General features: G+C 50.6%; 2 protein-coding genes across 2 annotated transcripts in view; one reads left to right on the plus strand and one right to left on the minus strand.

Moving 5' to 3' along the window:
• LOC120840712 (helicase POLQ-like) overlaps positions 1 to 791 on the plus strand; it is a 31,912-nt gene extending 31,121 nt beyond the window's left edge. Inside the window, exon 17 of the mRNA XM_040211348.3 lies at positions 323 to 791. Within this exon, the coding sequence (XP_040067282.1) occupies positions 323 to 391 (69 nt within the window). The 3' untranslated portion in view covers positions 392 to 791. The remainder of the gene's footprint in view (positions 1 to 322) is intronic.
• On the minus strand, positions 405 to 12,797 carry LOC120840713 (calnexin). The gene is made up of 10 exons (XM_040211349.3): positions 12,575 to 12,797; positions 12,275 to 12,343; positions 12,008 to 12,114; positions 11,821 to 11,944; positions 11,548 to 11,624; positions 10,851 to 11,479; positions 9,632 to 9,960; positions 5,894 to 6,016; positions 2,514 to 2,672; positions 405 to 623 (listed from the first exon to the last, which is right to left on the minus strand). The coding sequence occupies exons 2-10, from the start codon at positions 12,338 to 12,340 to the stop codon at positions 555 to 557; spliced, it is 1,683 nt and encodes a 560-aa protein (XP_040067283.1). The 5' UTR covers positions 12,341 to 12,343; positions 12,575 to 12,797; the 3' UTR covers positions 405 to 554.
• Positions 12,798 to 15,745: the final 2,948 nt, after the last annotated feature.

The raw sequence follows: 15,745 nt of genomic DNA on the forward strand, positions 1-15,745 counted from the left end.
AGGCAAACTTTACTACGGAATGTTTGGAAGTTTTTGATATAAAAATGTGCAAACGGCCCAGGTACTTTTAGCCATACTTCGACGCCGAAATACTGAAAACACTTCAATTATCCTCGCAGATGTTACGATGAGACGGTGCCAGCTTCTACGACAAATCTTTCGGTTCCCGAGCCTCGTTATTCCTCCAACAAAGCTCTCTTACGAGTAAACTATTGGTATTGTTTCAACTGCAAGCCGAGAATTGCATTGTGCTGGTGGTCAATGGCCAAGTTTTACGGCAGCGAGGCTGTCCGCAAACTTAACCCTCTCCCTCTGCCTGCAGCTGCTCCTGCTGAAGAAGGCAGAGGACCTGCAGGAGGAGGCTGAAGAGGTGCTGGTGGGCATGGTCTGAGTCTCCCGAGGAGTGTGTAAACAAAGACAACTAGCTTTATTGGTCAATAACTTAGCACACCTCTCAGCCACGCACACAGGCAAAACACGGGCAGCAGCGCGCACTACGTATCTTGCTGCTTGTAGAAAAACAGTCCCTCCCCCACCCCGTCCCCCGCCTGGCTTCACTCCCGGCGGGGCCGCCGTCTCCGTGGGGACCGCTTGGCGTCGCCCGCTCCTCCGTCCACGTCCTCCTGCAAGACGGAGACCGTCATAGTAAAGTCCAATGCGGTGATTGGTCACGTGGATAGAGAATGCTTATGCACCGTTGCAGATTGTTTATATCGGTGCGGCCGTTCTTGATAGTCGGTGGCCGGAACATAAAATAAAAAGCTGCGTCGATCGCTTCCTGACATCGTGCACTCCCGCAGCAATGGTTGTTGGTACTGACAAGAAACTCGAAGTTGAGAAACTTCACTGCTTGTCGGTGTGGCTGGTGGCTGCATAGGGCCAGCTCTGGGCAGACCACGCCACTGACATTGCGCACGGATGCTCGAGTCCAATAACTGTAAGTAGTCAGAGGGTTGCGAAAATTCCGCACAAGGTGGCACTATCTGCCAAACCAAACTGGTCGGTGTACAATGCCCCTCGGTTCCCGCAAAATGGATTGAAGCTGCAGGAACTGTGACCTAACTCGCGTTGCCAGGGAGGCTTTAGCCCACGCCACATTGCCTCGTTGCAAGAAAGGCATTTCGGGTGTCTCTTGGATTGGAAAGTGAATGTGCCCTTTAGTGTACTGTAACCCAAAGACAGCTACAATAATAATGGTGTGTACAGCAGTGTCGAGCAGCTCTGAATACTGGGAGGAATATTCTACTCTCACCAGAAACGCAAGCAGACGACGCATTGCTCAGTTTCCCACAGCTTATCGAACTATCGCTCGGTCAGCGCAAGCGAGGATATTAAAAATATTAGGAGAGAACAATTAATAATAATGTAACACTGGACACTGGTGCAAAAAAATTAAGAGACTTTTAAGTCGAAAAAAGACAACAGGAGATCGTCCCAATGTTTCAAGACATTCTTCTCTGTTGTCTCTTTCTTAACTTGGAAGTTCCTTAATTTTTTTCGCACCACAGTCTTGGATGTCAAATTATGATTAACTATCATCAGGTAGCCTGCACAGTCACTGTTTTTTTTTTTTTTTTGTTAAGGAGAGGGCATTGTTCCACAAGAGGATTGCGTGCGGAAGCTACGAAGCTGACGTCATGCTCTCTCCTAGTGCAACACTCTTGGGTACAACAAGCCATTGAAAGTAGTGCCAAATTCAGAAGTCTGAGAACTTCTGAATTTGGTTATATTTCTGAAAATAAGTGAAGCACTTCCGATTACGCCTGGGGCAATGTGTACCAGTTAAAAAATCACTTAGTGGAATGAAAGGGCATCATGAAAAATTACTACTTCAGGCACATTGTACCCAGTGTACTTACTACTTTACTTGAAGTACACAACCTCTAATTTATTTGGTACTTTTTAGATTTACTTTACTTAGCACCGCAACTCCGCAACACTGGTGTTTACTTTCTATCTGGCTGTCGCCGTCATGACTGGCACAAGTCCTTGTTTGTTGTAAAAGCATTGTTTTGCTCTTGCCATACCACCAGAAGATGTTCACATTTGAACTACAACTATCATACATTCTTGTTTTGCATCTGCTCCATTTTTTTTTACTCGTTGTCCCACACACCGGATATGGAAACTATTGGGCCGGGGACTGGGGTAAATCAAATAGGTTTATGCCATCAGCGCTCAAAAATTGGCTAGCGCGAGGACAGGTCGTCATATTATTAAACGGATCGGTACGACAAGAAAGAAAGACACGGTGATTGTTGCACTCTTGCCTCGGTACCAGGAAGAAGTTGGTACAGTATTCAAGATCGGACCGGCGCCATTGCCAAAGGTGCTCTCTAGTATCTCGACAAACACAGAAGCTGGACCACGAAGCACGGCCTCGTGCGTAGTGTCAGTCGTGCGCGTGTCTGCATTCTCAATGGCACCAGGGACACCCTCCACATGCCACTAAAGACTCCAAGCTGGTGGCACAAGGGGCATCCTACGGGAGCGTAAATCCGAGCGCCACTCACCCCGTCGCCGCTGCCTTCCTCGTTGGAGGCGCTGGCTTCTCCTCCGGCACCCTCCTCCTCTTCCTCCTCCTCCTCGATGGGGGCGGGGGCCTCCTCCCGAGGCTCCTCCTCCTCCTCGGCGGGCACGTCGTCGCTCTTCTTGTGCTGGGCCTTCTTGTCCTGCGGGGAGCCGCCGGAGGCGGTGCAGCAGACCGTGCAGCACACCCGTTTTCGAGACGCCCCCTCTACAACTTCTATACGTGGCTTGCACGGACGTCACTCGGCCAGACGTAATGGGGGGAAGGGCGCGGAACAACGCAGCTTCCGCCGCATTAGCGAGGCCTTTCTGGCCACCGGAAAGAGAGAAGAGCCGACGTCACGTGCAAGCTACGTATAGCCGCAGACAGAACGAGACCGGCAGGGACGTCTTTCCGTCGCCCCGCCTCCAGCGCAAGCTCCTACACTCCGTTTCAGCTCGAGTCCGGACACAGCCGCTCGGTCGGTCCAATGGGACCGACCTAGCGGAGTCAAAAGCGCGACCCACTAGGCCTTTTCCGTTTACAATCGGTTCAGCAAGGACAAACATTATGATGGTACGCTTTTGGTGCAGTCCTATTGGTCCCATTAGGTCGTAGCGTCGGCCTTGTCTAGAAGGTGAAACGAAGTATACCTTCTCTAACACTTGGACGTCTCGCGTGCTGGAGGTTGGCAGACTGGAAGAAACGCCCTGCCACCCTCATCCCAACAAGGACTACAGATAACTAGGCCATAGTGTCGGGTTTTCTACGTTGCCAACCGAAGTCCATTGTGGGACGCAGATTGGACTCTGGCGCTGTGTCACCAGTTGGCTGGGACTCTGTCCTCAACACGAGTCTCAGCTGAATGCCAACACGGTGCCCAATCGGCGCCCGACACTGGCGGCGCCCGACACTGGCATCCGGAGAAGGACACTCAAAACCTAGGAGGCATTGGCTGGCTGCAAAGCAGGGCCTAGGGTGACACGGGCACAAGCAGGGAGCGTGCGCCCCCCTTGCCTGCCAACCCTTAAGGAGACCAAAAGCGGCGGGAAAATTTGGGCAAGATTTTGTATTTCACCTGCACAAACTGAAGTGTTGAATTTGAGTGAGAAACAGGCTACAATGCATTTGGAATGCAGGGTATCGTGCGCAATAAGCGAGAAAGGGTATTCGAGCAACGAAGAAGGGGCAAAGTTTCTCGAGCGCCATGTGGAATGGACCAACATGGGCATGTGTGCTGCATACTTGGGTAAGCCACTTTGGAAACGTAATGTAGGCACAATGGCAGCTGCTTTGCTCAAAAAATAGGTAATTACAATTAGAACTATTACTAGTGCACGAAAAGAAGTTAATTACAGTTGCTCATTACTTTTGGGAAGCAATTAAATTAACTCCCTTTGAGGGCTACCCGACTCCAACGATGTTGATGTGATAAGAGTTCTTATGCTCATCACATCGGGAGAGACGTATTGGACCATTCCTTGAACTGTTAAGGATTCATTTTCATTAATAGTTGTGCACCGAGTTCCAAGTTAGGTAAGAGTTCATGGTTTAATTTTGCAACACCACCAAGACCGTTAGTGTTCTTTCTGCCATAGCAATTCAAAGTAAACTTGACCTATTGGTGTTAACATGCACCAAGGACCTGATGGAGGCTCAAAGATTTTATTATTCTAGAAATGGCAGACAGTAGTTGTGACAAGATGCCACTCAATGTAAACTGTAGACATCACTATCACGTTGCTCCGGTTCTTTCTCGCTTTATGTGAGCACTGTGGCTTTGGCAGTTGGTGAAGTGTGCATTTCACATTTGCAGAACTGTGCAGAAGGCAGTGGGACAGACTATAGTGCATGTACACCTGTAAGAAACTCTAGAGAACTAAGTTCCAGCGTGACAAAGCTACCAAGAAAGTAGTTTTGGCAATTACTGAGTTTGCGGTTCACACTTGCATTTGAGTGCGGAGTGGCGTTCTTGCAGCAGGAAGGAACTGCATGCGGTAAAACGCACGTTGCGCAGCGCAACGCAAGAAAGTTTAATAGGGCTCCAGTTTCTAACGCAGCTGCGCTTACCAAGAGTTTAAAGACCAAGAGCCGGTGCTCACCCTGCACTGGTTCAAGTTGGACAGGTTGCAGAGCTAGCAAGGTCGTCTCAAGGTCGGTCAACGCCATGTTACTGCGGGTCTCACTTAAAGGAGCTGTGCAACAATTTCAGGGTGTTGCTTAAATTATTATGGAAGTTGATGCCTGACACTTCTGCAGTGAACTACAGAAAACAGATTTTGCCTGGATACCCTAGTTTTTATTTTAAAAAAGAAAAAGACCCAGGTTTTAGCCGCCTCTCAACTCGTAAGTCGTCTTCCGGGTCACGTGCGCAGTGACGTCGATGGGGAAGGCGCGGGGTTCCGGAAAAGTTCTCTCTTTAGAGCCACCAGTAAGCAGCGAGAACTCATCCGCTCGCGACCGCGTGACCACGTGCTGGCGGGCGCCGCGCGAACGATATGGTGAAAGGAGGAAAGTCTCATCCGGGTCCGGCCATACCTGTCCGGCCCTGTCCCCCTCCCCGTTTGGCTTCTGGCGAATGTTCGCGGTAGCAGAGAGAGCTGACGGTTTTGTGGACCTAGGATAGATGACGCCACTAAAACTCCGTATAATAAAAGTTTTGTCGATGATCCCAGGTTTTTGAAACATTTATATATATGTTGGAACGACAAAATTGATAGAAAAGTTACCTTTTATCGAGGAGGTATTCGCACAACTTGCTATTTTTCTACAAGATTCCCCATTGACGTCACGCCTCGTGTTTCTGATGGCCGCCGCTCGCGAATGCAGATCAGGGAATATGCCTCGCTATTACGCGGCGGAATCGCAACATTTCGATGAAAGGAGGTGTGTTTCCTGTTATTTGTGACAAGGTGAACAATATCGAAAGCAGAAGATGCCAATTCTTTCAACGTTAAATCGTTGCGCAGTTCCTTTAATACTGGCGAGCCACAAAAGACGATGGCGCATTCCTATGCAATGTGTAAGTTTGTCCGCTTCTTTTGGAGGGGTTGTGGTGGCGACAGAATGCTGAGCTCCGATTGAAGAATAGTGGGTAGACCTCGAGGCAGCTTGCTTCGAGATCTATCCACTATCCTTCAATCAGAGCCACTCAGAGCTTGGCGTTTTGACGCCACCCCACAACCCCTGCAAAATATGCGGACGATCATGTGCTCCGCATTGGCTCTCGACTACTGTCGTCTGCATTTCAGAGGAAGTGTGAGCACAAGCTATATGCAAGCTCCCTCCACAACGCTCAGGATCCGCCTGCTGCAACCAAACGCGTCGCGCTCAAACACAAATCTGCATGTGGGCCTACAAAAGGCACTGCGCCAAGCGCCTCACCTGGGAGGAAGAGCAGCAGAAGCCCACAATGAGCACCAGGGGTAGTCCCAGGGCAACCACGTACACGGCCCACAGCCAGGGGTACTTGTTTGTGTACTTGAGCAGGCGCGTCAGCAGGCCGTCCTAAGGAGGCGAGGCGAGGCTACAGCCGCAAGCGTGGCTACAAAGCGATCGCAGCGCTACCACACGATGCCCCCTGGGGGCTACCTCAGCGGCCACGGTGGCCCAGACGTGGCGGAAGTAGAATCCCACGGGCAGTGCCCCGTACACCAGGTACAGGAGCCAGCCCAGGCGTTGCCAGCCGGACAGGCCCCCCTGTTTACGCAATCCACCTTCGCATACGCAGGTCCCGCTTTTTTCGACAACTCTTGCTTCGTTTCGGGCACTTTGGTTATGCCGGGTTGGATCGAGAAAATGAAACCCGGTTTTTCTGGTTACAAAGGTAAACTCGGCATTGCAAAAAGCTGGAATTTTGCGGGAATGTGACGCTAGCGGTGATCAAATGCTGAAGTTTGAGTGCATGACATTACCTGCTTTAAAAAATTAAAATAAAAAAAAAAAAAACTTTTTCTATGAACTTAAGTCTAACATCAAAATTTTAGATTGTCCTGTACCCTTTACTTCAGTAAACAACATGTCAGCAGGAAGGACGATACTTGTTTGATTTCCTGCTAACAAGATTTTTTTTACTGGAATTAATGTTATAGGGTCCCACAAGCTCAATTTCTGGTTCAATGACTTAGGTGGACGTCTGCTCGGAGAAGTCTTGTCCTTCTTTGGAAGTCGCATGCTCAAAACTCGGCAACGTTGCCACCACCACTGGCGTCATATTCTCACGAAATTTCAGCTCTCCGCGACAAGTTAATTTATGCGGGTCGAAAAACAGATTTATTTTCTCAATCCAACTCGGTAGTATGGTACCTGCAACGCGTCTCCGACCGTCGCATTCACGCATCCTAAAGAGTGGTGTCTCAATTTCCGCCCAACGACGCCACGGAAGCGCCGCGTCAACGCCGTTTGCGGTCCCGGACGCAGCAGACGCCAGTTCCGGTGGAAAAGGACGCTAAACGCACTAATCGGAGACTCGTTCCAGTCACTGTAGTTCCAGCTAGGGTTTCACATTTTCTGAGTTTCTTTTTCTACGTATTCCGGGGCATTTCTTGGGGGTTCGTTTTCTTTCCTGCAGGTTTCGCGACGATTGTTGGCGTGGGACCAAAAGGGTGTTTATCGAGGAATTTGTTGAAGAAAGAATGATGCGGGTATCAGATTCCCCAACCTCGAGGGAACACGCAACTCAACATTTCATTTTAGATCTGAAGGTCGGTGACGATCAACACCTGTTGTGTCAACAGTTTGAACTAGTGATGGACCAAGCTTATTTTCGAAGCAATACCCCGATGCACGAGACGCAGCTTCGACAGGCGTGTTCACCGCGTCCTAAAAAGTGGTCCAGCCCGACGATGTCGTTCCAGTGTAGTGTTGACGCCAACCACGATTGTGGCAGTATCTCGGCTGCGGGGTGGGGTTGTGACAGACGCCTGCTGTGCTGCAGGCCGCTGTCCAGGTTGACACTCCACGGAAATTTTAGTGGCCACGAGTTGGGACCTTGCGATGAGAGCAACACTCATTCGCTTGTACTTTCTTTCTGGGACTTCGAGCACCAACTGCCAGGATTGCCACATCCAACAATACGACGCTCCGGCTTCTGCGACGTCATTTGTTGCCACTTCGGGACCACTTTTGATGTATGGGTAACGCAGGACGCTAAACACACCAGTCAGAGACATGCTCCAGGCACCGTTGTACAATAAACTTTCATTAGTTCGACCTCGACGGGACCTTGAAATTTGGTTGAATTATCCGAATGATTGAAGTAAAAAAAAGGACAGAAAAACAGTTAAAATTAAACTTCCTTTTATTGTCCAAAGTAATCACGGATGGTCTGCTGCCATCTGCGCTTAAAAAGCGTGTCTAAAAGCATGCTCCAGAAAGCAACGTAACTAAATGTCGCGTCCCCAAAAAATCTCGTACAAAAAAGAAAAAACGAAAAAGGTAAGTTTTACGAGCCAACTTTGGCGCCAAAAAACCAAACCGTCAACAAAAAAAAAAAAAAAAAATTTTGACGCGCAAAATGTTACAGAAAAGCGCTTTGAGAGCGCGTGCTGTCTCCGCGCCCGACCACGTGCTATGTTGGTTGCGCTGGCTTGTGTCATTTGCTACGGTCCATCTCAATGGCGTAGAGGAGCAGGCGCATATTTGCACAGGTTCGGCTTAGCAGCAAAGGGCCCGTGTTTCGCCGTACCTTGGTGCTTTTTCTGCCGTAGTGCCCTGCAATGTGAGCTTGCGCGCATTCGCTCGGGACGAGTTATCCGATGCGGAGCCTTCGCGAGTTAAGCCATCAAACATTTCCTCCCATAGAAATGTATGGGCGCTCGCCGGGACTTTTGAACAGGATCGAATTAAACGAAAAGTAGAATTAACCGAGGCCGAACAAACGAAAGTTTACTGTAAAACAATAATCCGTCCATCTATTGCACATTTTATTTTTCAGTCCTATTTTTTTTTTTTATTTGCAGAATTACTAGGCATAATTATAAACTCTATCCCCACTTTTCGAAACAAAACTACACTGAGAGCAAGCTCTCCCAAAAAATGATGTGCAAGCCAATATAAAAGCACACTCATTCGTGCAAATGAAGTCCTCTTCGTCATGATATGATTGAGAGGAATCTTCGAGAATAGCCACTACGAGCCTGTAGCTTTTGTACAACTTAATGGGTTTACAACTGCAAACATTGATGTCCAGGAGCAATGTACCATAATGGCTCCGAGTCGTTTAAGCATATTGGCCAGACCAGGCATAAAACATCCATACAAAGTTGAAAAGTTGGCAAGCAAAGTCCCTCACTCGTCTGACTTAATCGTTTCAGTGCCTTTTAGAGCGCAGCTGTTAGGCGCCAGTTTCCGGCTTGAGTGGCGTCGGCGTAACCGCGCGGTGTATTATGGGTAAATTTCCCCGCTAAATCTAGCGAAAAAATTTCCCCGCTAAATCTAGCGAAAAAATTTCCCCGCTGAACCTAGCAGACAAATTTCCCCGCTAAATCTAGCAGAAAAATTTCCCCGCTAAATCTAGCGGAAAAAATTTTCCCTAAATGGGAGGCGAGCAGGAGAGGAGGAGGGGCATAGCCTCCTCTCCATACCTTCCCCTCCTCCTCCTCAAGAGCTGCACTCTAATTCGGGGTTACAGGGAGTTGTAAACGGCTTTCATTTTTTTTTTTTTTAATGATACTGTTAGCTTAGAAGGGCCGATACAGAGTGAATTTTAAGCATTCAATACGATAGAAAGCAAAATATACATCTTTGCCGGCTTTATAGAAACGGCGCCTCAGCCCAGACTGGAGGAAAGAAAGGACTGCCAAAGCCAGTGCACGAGCTGAGCGGGACTCAAAAGACTTCTCAAAACGCTTGCGCGCCCCAGCCTTAGCGATGCTTTCTTTCACCCGGTCACGGCCGAGACGCTGTTCTAGTAAGCCGGCCCGGGGGTGAATGTTTTGGCCACATGCACAAGAATTTGGATACAGTTTCACTGCACACAAACTTAGTTTTTTTTCTTTCTTGCATTTTTATCTTAATTCAGGCAGTATCTTTAAACCTAGAACAGTGCCTGTGGCACAGAGTTAGATCCGCGCTGTGTGTGTGGGCAGGCCTCGAGGCGGTCAAATTGCGTGCGAAACTCACCGTCTCCCGGTCTCCCGCCTCCTTTTTGAGCAGCCAGGTGTCGGCAGCCCACTGGTCGGCCACCACGGGGTCGTCCGTGATGAGCACGTTGTCAAAGAGGATGCCCTCCGACATGGACCACAGCTCAAAGCCCACCGCAGAGACCGGGGTCATGCGGAACGGGTGGCTGTCCTCGTAAAAGTGTGGGTTGGGGATCTTGCGGGGACGCCACTTGCCCTTGTAGTTGGGGTTGTCCACCAGGGGCGCCCTCCACTTGCCCTTATAGCGCGGGTTGTCCACCAGGGGGGGCTTCCACTCCCCGCAGCCCACGGCGGCGCACTTGGGGTTGTCTGCAAGACGTACAAAGCCGTCACGCGAATGCCGCGACGAGCGGTTGTGCGGCGACGATGCCCGGAGAGCGTATGCGACCGGTCTGCTTGGCGCCCTACGTTGCCCACGCATTAATGACGGTACAAACAGTGGCAACAAATTGCGTTGCGGGAGTCGGTAAGTCATGCTCCCCAAATGTCGCAAGGTGGTCGGGCAGCAGTTGCAGCAAAAAGGCAAGAGCGAGTAGAAGTGTCGCAGTTGTTGCAGCGTCCCAACTCTCAAAACTTCCATGGAGAGCGACTGACGGCAAAACAGGCGTTTGCCGTGTGCACCTGCACTGTTGCACCACTGCCGGGATAGTTGCCTAGAGCGTAATGCGAGTGTGATGCCATCGGGCCGAAATCGAGGTAAAACATTCGAGGGCGCAATGGATACAGCAGTCTGAGACAACAGAGTAACCGTATATGCTCTACTAGGAAGAAACGTTTGGAGACAACGGGTGCGACGACACGAGCCTCAGTAGCACACGCGTGCATGCACTGTATTGTGGGTAATTGCGTTGTCTGCTTGAACTCAACCGATTTAAAACAGCGCTAGAGTTATAACAAAAAAATGCAATTGCACGCTAATGTCCAATTGACACGCACAATGTTCAAAGGTTGAAGACCTTACTTGCTCGTTAATTTTCAGCGTAAAATCTACCTTTCGCAAATGCAGAGCAAAAAAGTGTGTCTCCACAAGTCCACTTCTCTGCAAGTGCTAAAGTAAAATCTGGCGCATGTGATACCTTCTCTGCCAACGAGGCAGGAAAAGGAAGGCGATACTCTGGCTTTGCTATTCGGTTAATCTGGGAGACACGTACCAGGCAATGTAGAAAAACCAATGCAAGTAGAATGATAGTGCAACTCACTGACAAGGGGTGGCTCCCACTCGCCATCCATGTCGTCGTCCCAGTCTTTGGGGCGCTCGGCCGCAGCGTCGGGGACAAGCGCGGGCTCGTCGTCCAGCCAGCCCACGGGCTTGGTGGCGTCCGGGTCCGGGATCTGCCTCGGTGCCTCTTCGTCCCAGTCCTCGGGCTTGGTGGCGGTCACATCCGGTACCTTCTCCCGCTCGTCCCAGTCTGCGGGCCGGACGTCCGTGGGGTCCTCCACCTCGGCCGGCGGGTTGACGGCTGGCTCGAAGTCCTCGAGGAGGCTGCCCTTGGCCTCGCTGCGCTGGTCCACCAGGACCTCGAATTGGTTGTCTGGGGTCAGCACCAGAGTGAAGAGGTGCGGCCTCTTGTCCTTGAACACCTCGTCGAACTTGGTGATGCCGCCGGACTTCTTCCAGTGCTTCTCCTCGTAGCTGCCGTTGCGGGGGTTCCGGTGCCGGAAGATGAGGTGCAGCTTATGGTCCGTGCCGCACTTGTCCGGCCCGAACATGATGGTGTAAGGGGACTTGTCGTGAAACTGCCGCAGGTCCCTGTTCTCCTCCAGGTCGGACAAGAGCTTAATGTAGGCGCCACCGCAGTCCTGGCCCTCCTGGAACTGCACCTCGTACCTGCGGGAAGTGCCACGGTGGTCGCTCCGGCCTGCCTTAACCCCTAGCCCCACCCCTCGCCCACTTACTGCAGCACGAAAGGCTTGTGCTCAAACAGGTAGGGCCGGTCCAGCTTAGCAGCAATGGCATGGTGGCGCGCCTTGGTCTGCAACCGAACCAGTGTTGCCGGCTCATATATCAGAAGCCAGCCATAGGAATCTCGAAAAGCCATTGAATTTCAGGCGCGAGGCAAGATTGACGCAGATAACCGCTAAATTTAGCGGAAAAACCGCCATGTTGGAAACACTGAGCCGAAAGCACGCTTAGGCAGTGCCGCACCCGGGTACTCGCGTGACTCTTACCTTGAGCACCAGGCCCAGGTCTCCACGCAGGTGGTTCCGGGCGGCGGCCTCCACTTGCCACTTGCCATCGTACTTGGCGACGCTCGACTCTGCGCCGTCCTTGGTCGCCTCCGAAAGGACCCATCTGCGGGAAGACACAGCCGCTCGATCACCCTCGGAGACTGGCATCGCTGACTTGCGCACTCACCGTTCCTTGAAGGCGTCCAAGTCGTCGAAGTGCTCCGCGATGTGGGCGAATCCCACGGGCTTGGGGACATTGTAGACAACGTCCTCAGCCGGCTCCACCTTGGAAACCTGCGTGAGCCCGAAATGCCGGCGCAGGGGTCACTTTCTAACTCGCCGTCGACGACGGGCTTCGCCTGCCTTCCTGCCTGATGTGCGGGAAGCCTGCCCGTGGTTCCAAAATGGGATTGGGCACTGCGCGGCTTCGCGACTACCGCAGACCATCACGCACCTTCTCTTCCTCTCCTTCGCAGAGAGCTCCAGGGACCAACAGGAGTAGCACAAGGCAGAAATGCATCTCCTGCAAAACACGCAAACACGCGGCGCATGCAGTGGTCCGCCGGGTCGTTCTCGAAGGTCTAGAGGCCGCCGACCGGGCAGCGACCACTTCCTGCGTCTGAGTCCGAGCAATCGGGCGGCCGTAATTGCGGCAATTGAGCCGCACGGGGCGCAGCGCCTGGCGCGCTGCCCGAATCGACGGCCCGTCCAGGCTCCGGGGTGCTCGCCGTGAACTCTCGAGTGCGTTGCTTACCTGACCGGTGCTCCGCAGTATGCGGATTGCTGGACGTGGACCTCCTGAGGTGAACAAATAAGTGCCGAAGTTGATCTAAAGTACGCCGCTCCTCGCCTGCTCCTCCTGACTCCTAGCCGGCGTCGATTCCAGAGGATTCCCAGATTCGTGGAGAGTCCTCATTGGTGCAGACGAGCGGACGGACGTATGGATCGATGTTAACGGCTGTAGCCTTAAAAAGGGCGATAGCTTGCGCCATCTAGCATAAAAGCTAAGAAACAACAGCAACACCAACGCAAGATTACCTAATTTAATCGTTTAAAGCAAATTTCGTTCGACTCTGCATTTTTGTAGTAATTATTGCCAGCAGTGCGGGATATTGTCAAAATGTGCTACTGACTTGTCCGAAGAGGCCGCCTCTTGAAGGACACATGCAAAGGAAAAAAAACATTTTTTTATGACAGTTTAGATGAAAAAAGGATGTCATAAAACGATTTTACAACCAAGAAAAAAAATTTTTAGAGCGATATTTACGGCGCTATACGATTTTGTAGTTGGCGCTCGCGGGAGCCGCCGCTGGTCACGTGGTAGGCCCGCGCGCCGCCGCACGCTGAGCGTTGTGCGAACGCCGCTTCAACGCGTTTCTCCACGCCGCCGTCGCCGCCGCCGCACAAGTTCGTCTGCTTCGGGGCGCCGCCGCCGTCGTCTGACCGGCGCACAGGTCCACGTCTGCTTGCGCTTTTTCAGGAGTTTCCTTTGGGCTCTAAAAGTTACTTATTCATCTTAGTTTCTTGTTATACTTCAAACAAAGATGAATAAGTTACTTTTAGAGGCCATAGGAAGCTTCCGAAAGAGCGCAAGCACCACGTGACAAATATGGGCCCGTCAAGGGCCACTTTTCCGCGGCGCCCGCCGGCGCCAACTACAAATTCGTATAGCGCCGTAAATATAGCTCTAAATTTTTTTTGCTTGGTTGTAAAATTGTTTTGTGATATCATTTTTCCATCTAAACTGTTTAAAAAAAAATGTTTTTTTCTTTTGCATGTGTCCTTTAAAGGAGCCATGAAACGAATTTTGGGTTGGAATGAATGATTTTAAATCGGGACTTTTTTAATCGGATATCGTTGAGTTAGCCAAAAGAAAGAGGCTAGAAAGTCAAAAGCCAGCTTTTCGGTACGAACATTTGAAAATATAGCGGACTATTTTGTACCTTCTTGCCTTCGAAAGGTCTCCGCCTTTTCACTATGATACATCCGCGGTTCCAAAAGCGCGTCACCGGCGCCAAACTGACGTCCGCAGAGCCCAGCTCACGGATTGGACACGAGAACTGCGTCACTCGGACGTATGCGCTCGTCAACAATCAATTCGTCGACGAATATTTGGATTCGCGTTCGTGGCCAATGAGTGCCCTGACGGAACCTATTGTCACTGGGGAATGACAAGTTCTATGGTGTGCATAAAAAGCACGGTGGAAGCTAGGAGTCCCCGCACCGGTGCCGAAGGAATGTCACGACCACGTGATTTCACAATTCGCATTTGAGTTGAGGATTAAAAGGAGAAAGAAGTAGGTAATCAAAGGGGTACGGAAACAAAAATTGAAATATTCAAATTTCGTTCGGAAATGAGTCAAGCACGACGGATAATAACCGTAAATGATAATCGCACGTTTTTTTTTTAACGACTGGCTATATTTTTCGTTCCAAACGGTGCACTCGAGCAAGCGCTCGAAGAGAAGCGAGCGGAGAGCGCGATGCGCCATGGGATATCCGGCGCGGACAAAAACAGAAAGAAAAGATTTCCCGTGTTCGTGGAGTAGCAAGGCAAGCGTGGTTACGAGCTTTGCCCTTGGTGGCGTTGTCAGCGTTGTGTGGTCAGCGCGTTACAACCGAGCCGCTCGAAGTACCCGTGGGGTGACGAGCGTGTGGCTGGCCCAAGGAGCACGTAGCTTCCACAACACTGTCAGCTTAGGGCTGAACGGGGTGGGAAAAGCAACTTTTGTTCGAGTTTTGAGCGACGGGCTAATCTTCTAGGGGGAGAATGGCTGTTTCCGGTTGCACGAACGAGGGTCCGAGAAAGAGGGGAGTCCTTCCTTTCCGTCTTCTTGGACCGTTTGGTCCAATGCGCGATTTGTGAGTTGAGCTAGGAGGAAAGCTAAAAAGGAAAATGTTGAAATTCCAAAAGGCGGCGCTGTTCCGAAGGAATCTGCCACGTCACGACTATGTAGCAGATTCCACAACGTTGCTAGACTACCTCCCAAATAGGCTCCGCATGCATCCACCAGGTGCACATTGAAAGATCGTTTATTTAGCTTTAAAATTAGTTTTCTTGTGCTTTTCAACGGAAGACTGGTGTTTTTGAGGTTAGGGTGCAACATGCAACACATTAAAGCTAAAAAATGAGCGCTGAAATTTCGTTTCCCTACCCCTTTAAAACTAAAAAATGAGCGCTGAAATTTCGTTTCCCTATCTTTATAAAGGGATACTACAACAAAATTTCGGCGGTTATTTTAATGTCTATATGTGTTCAAAGGAACAGCATCACATCGATCATACCAATATCTTGTTAAAAAAGTCACGAAAAGGAATATTTTAAAACGAATTAAACGATTAGCAAAGAACACCTGGTGGATGTCGCTAACGCCTCGCTTGTAATGCCCGTCTAGGAACCTTGACAGCTAGTGACGGAGGTTGTCTCGCCTCCGGCCACGACGAGAGAAGAGGAACAGGAGAAACTCTCCTCTTCCCCAGAATGCCTTTTGTGTGTCGCTGAAGTCGCTATTGTCCCCCTACAAGATTACAGAAGATTAACCGGTCACTCAAAATTCGTACAAAAGCAACCGCTTCGGTGGCTGGAACGACTAAGCCATCCTCTCGACGTCAGCCTCGCCGTAGCTTTGCTCGTCCTGAGACGACCTACGTCACGATTGCGTTGGATGTCACGTGGTCTCCGCTGGGCCTTCTCCGAGCGCTTGCCAGGGTGGGCCGTTTATAACGAAAAATACAGCCACCAGGCTCAAAATACAAACGTGCGATTGTCATTTACGGATATTGTGGATCATATTCAACCTATTTTTGAACACGACGGGAATATTTCAAATTCCGTTGAAGTATCCCTTTAATTTGCACTGAACGAAGTTCGTTTCACGGCACTCGTGCCCACGCGTGCCCACCCGCAGCGTGGAGCGGGTTCGTT

The sequence above is a fragment of the Ixodes scapularis genome, unplaced genomic scaffold (genome assembly GCF_016920785.2).
Source record: "Ixodes scapularis isolate PalLabHiFi unplaced genomic scaffold, ASM1692078v2 PGA_scaffold13__105_contigs__length_92229423, whole genome shotgun sequence".
In the NCBI taxonomy this organism is placed as follows: Eukaryota; Metazoa; Arthropoda; class Arachnida; order Ixodida; family Ixodidae; genus Ixodes; species Ixodes scapularis.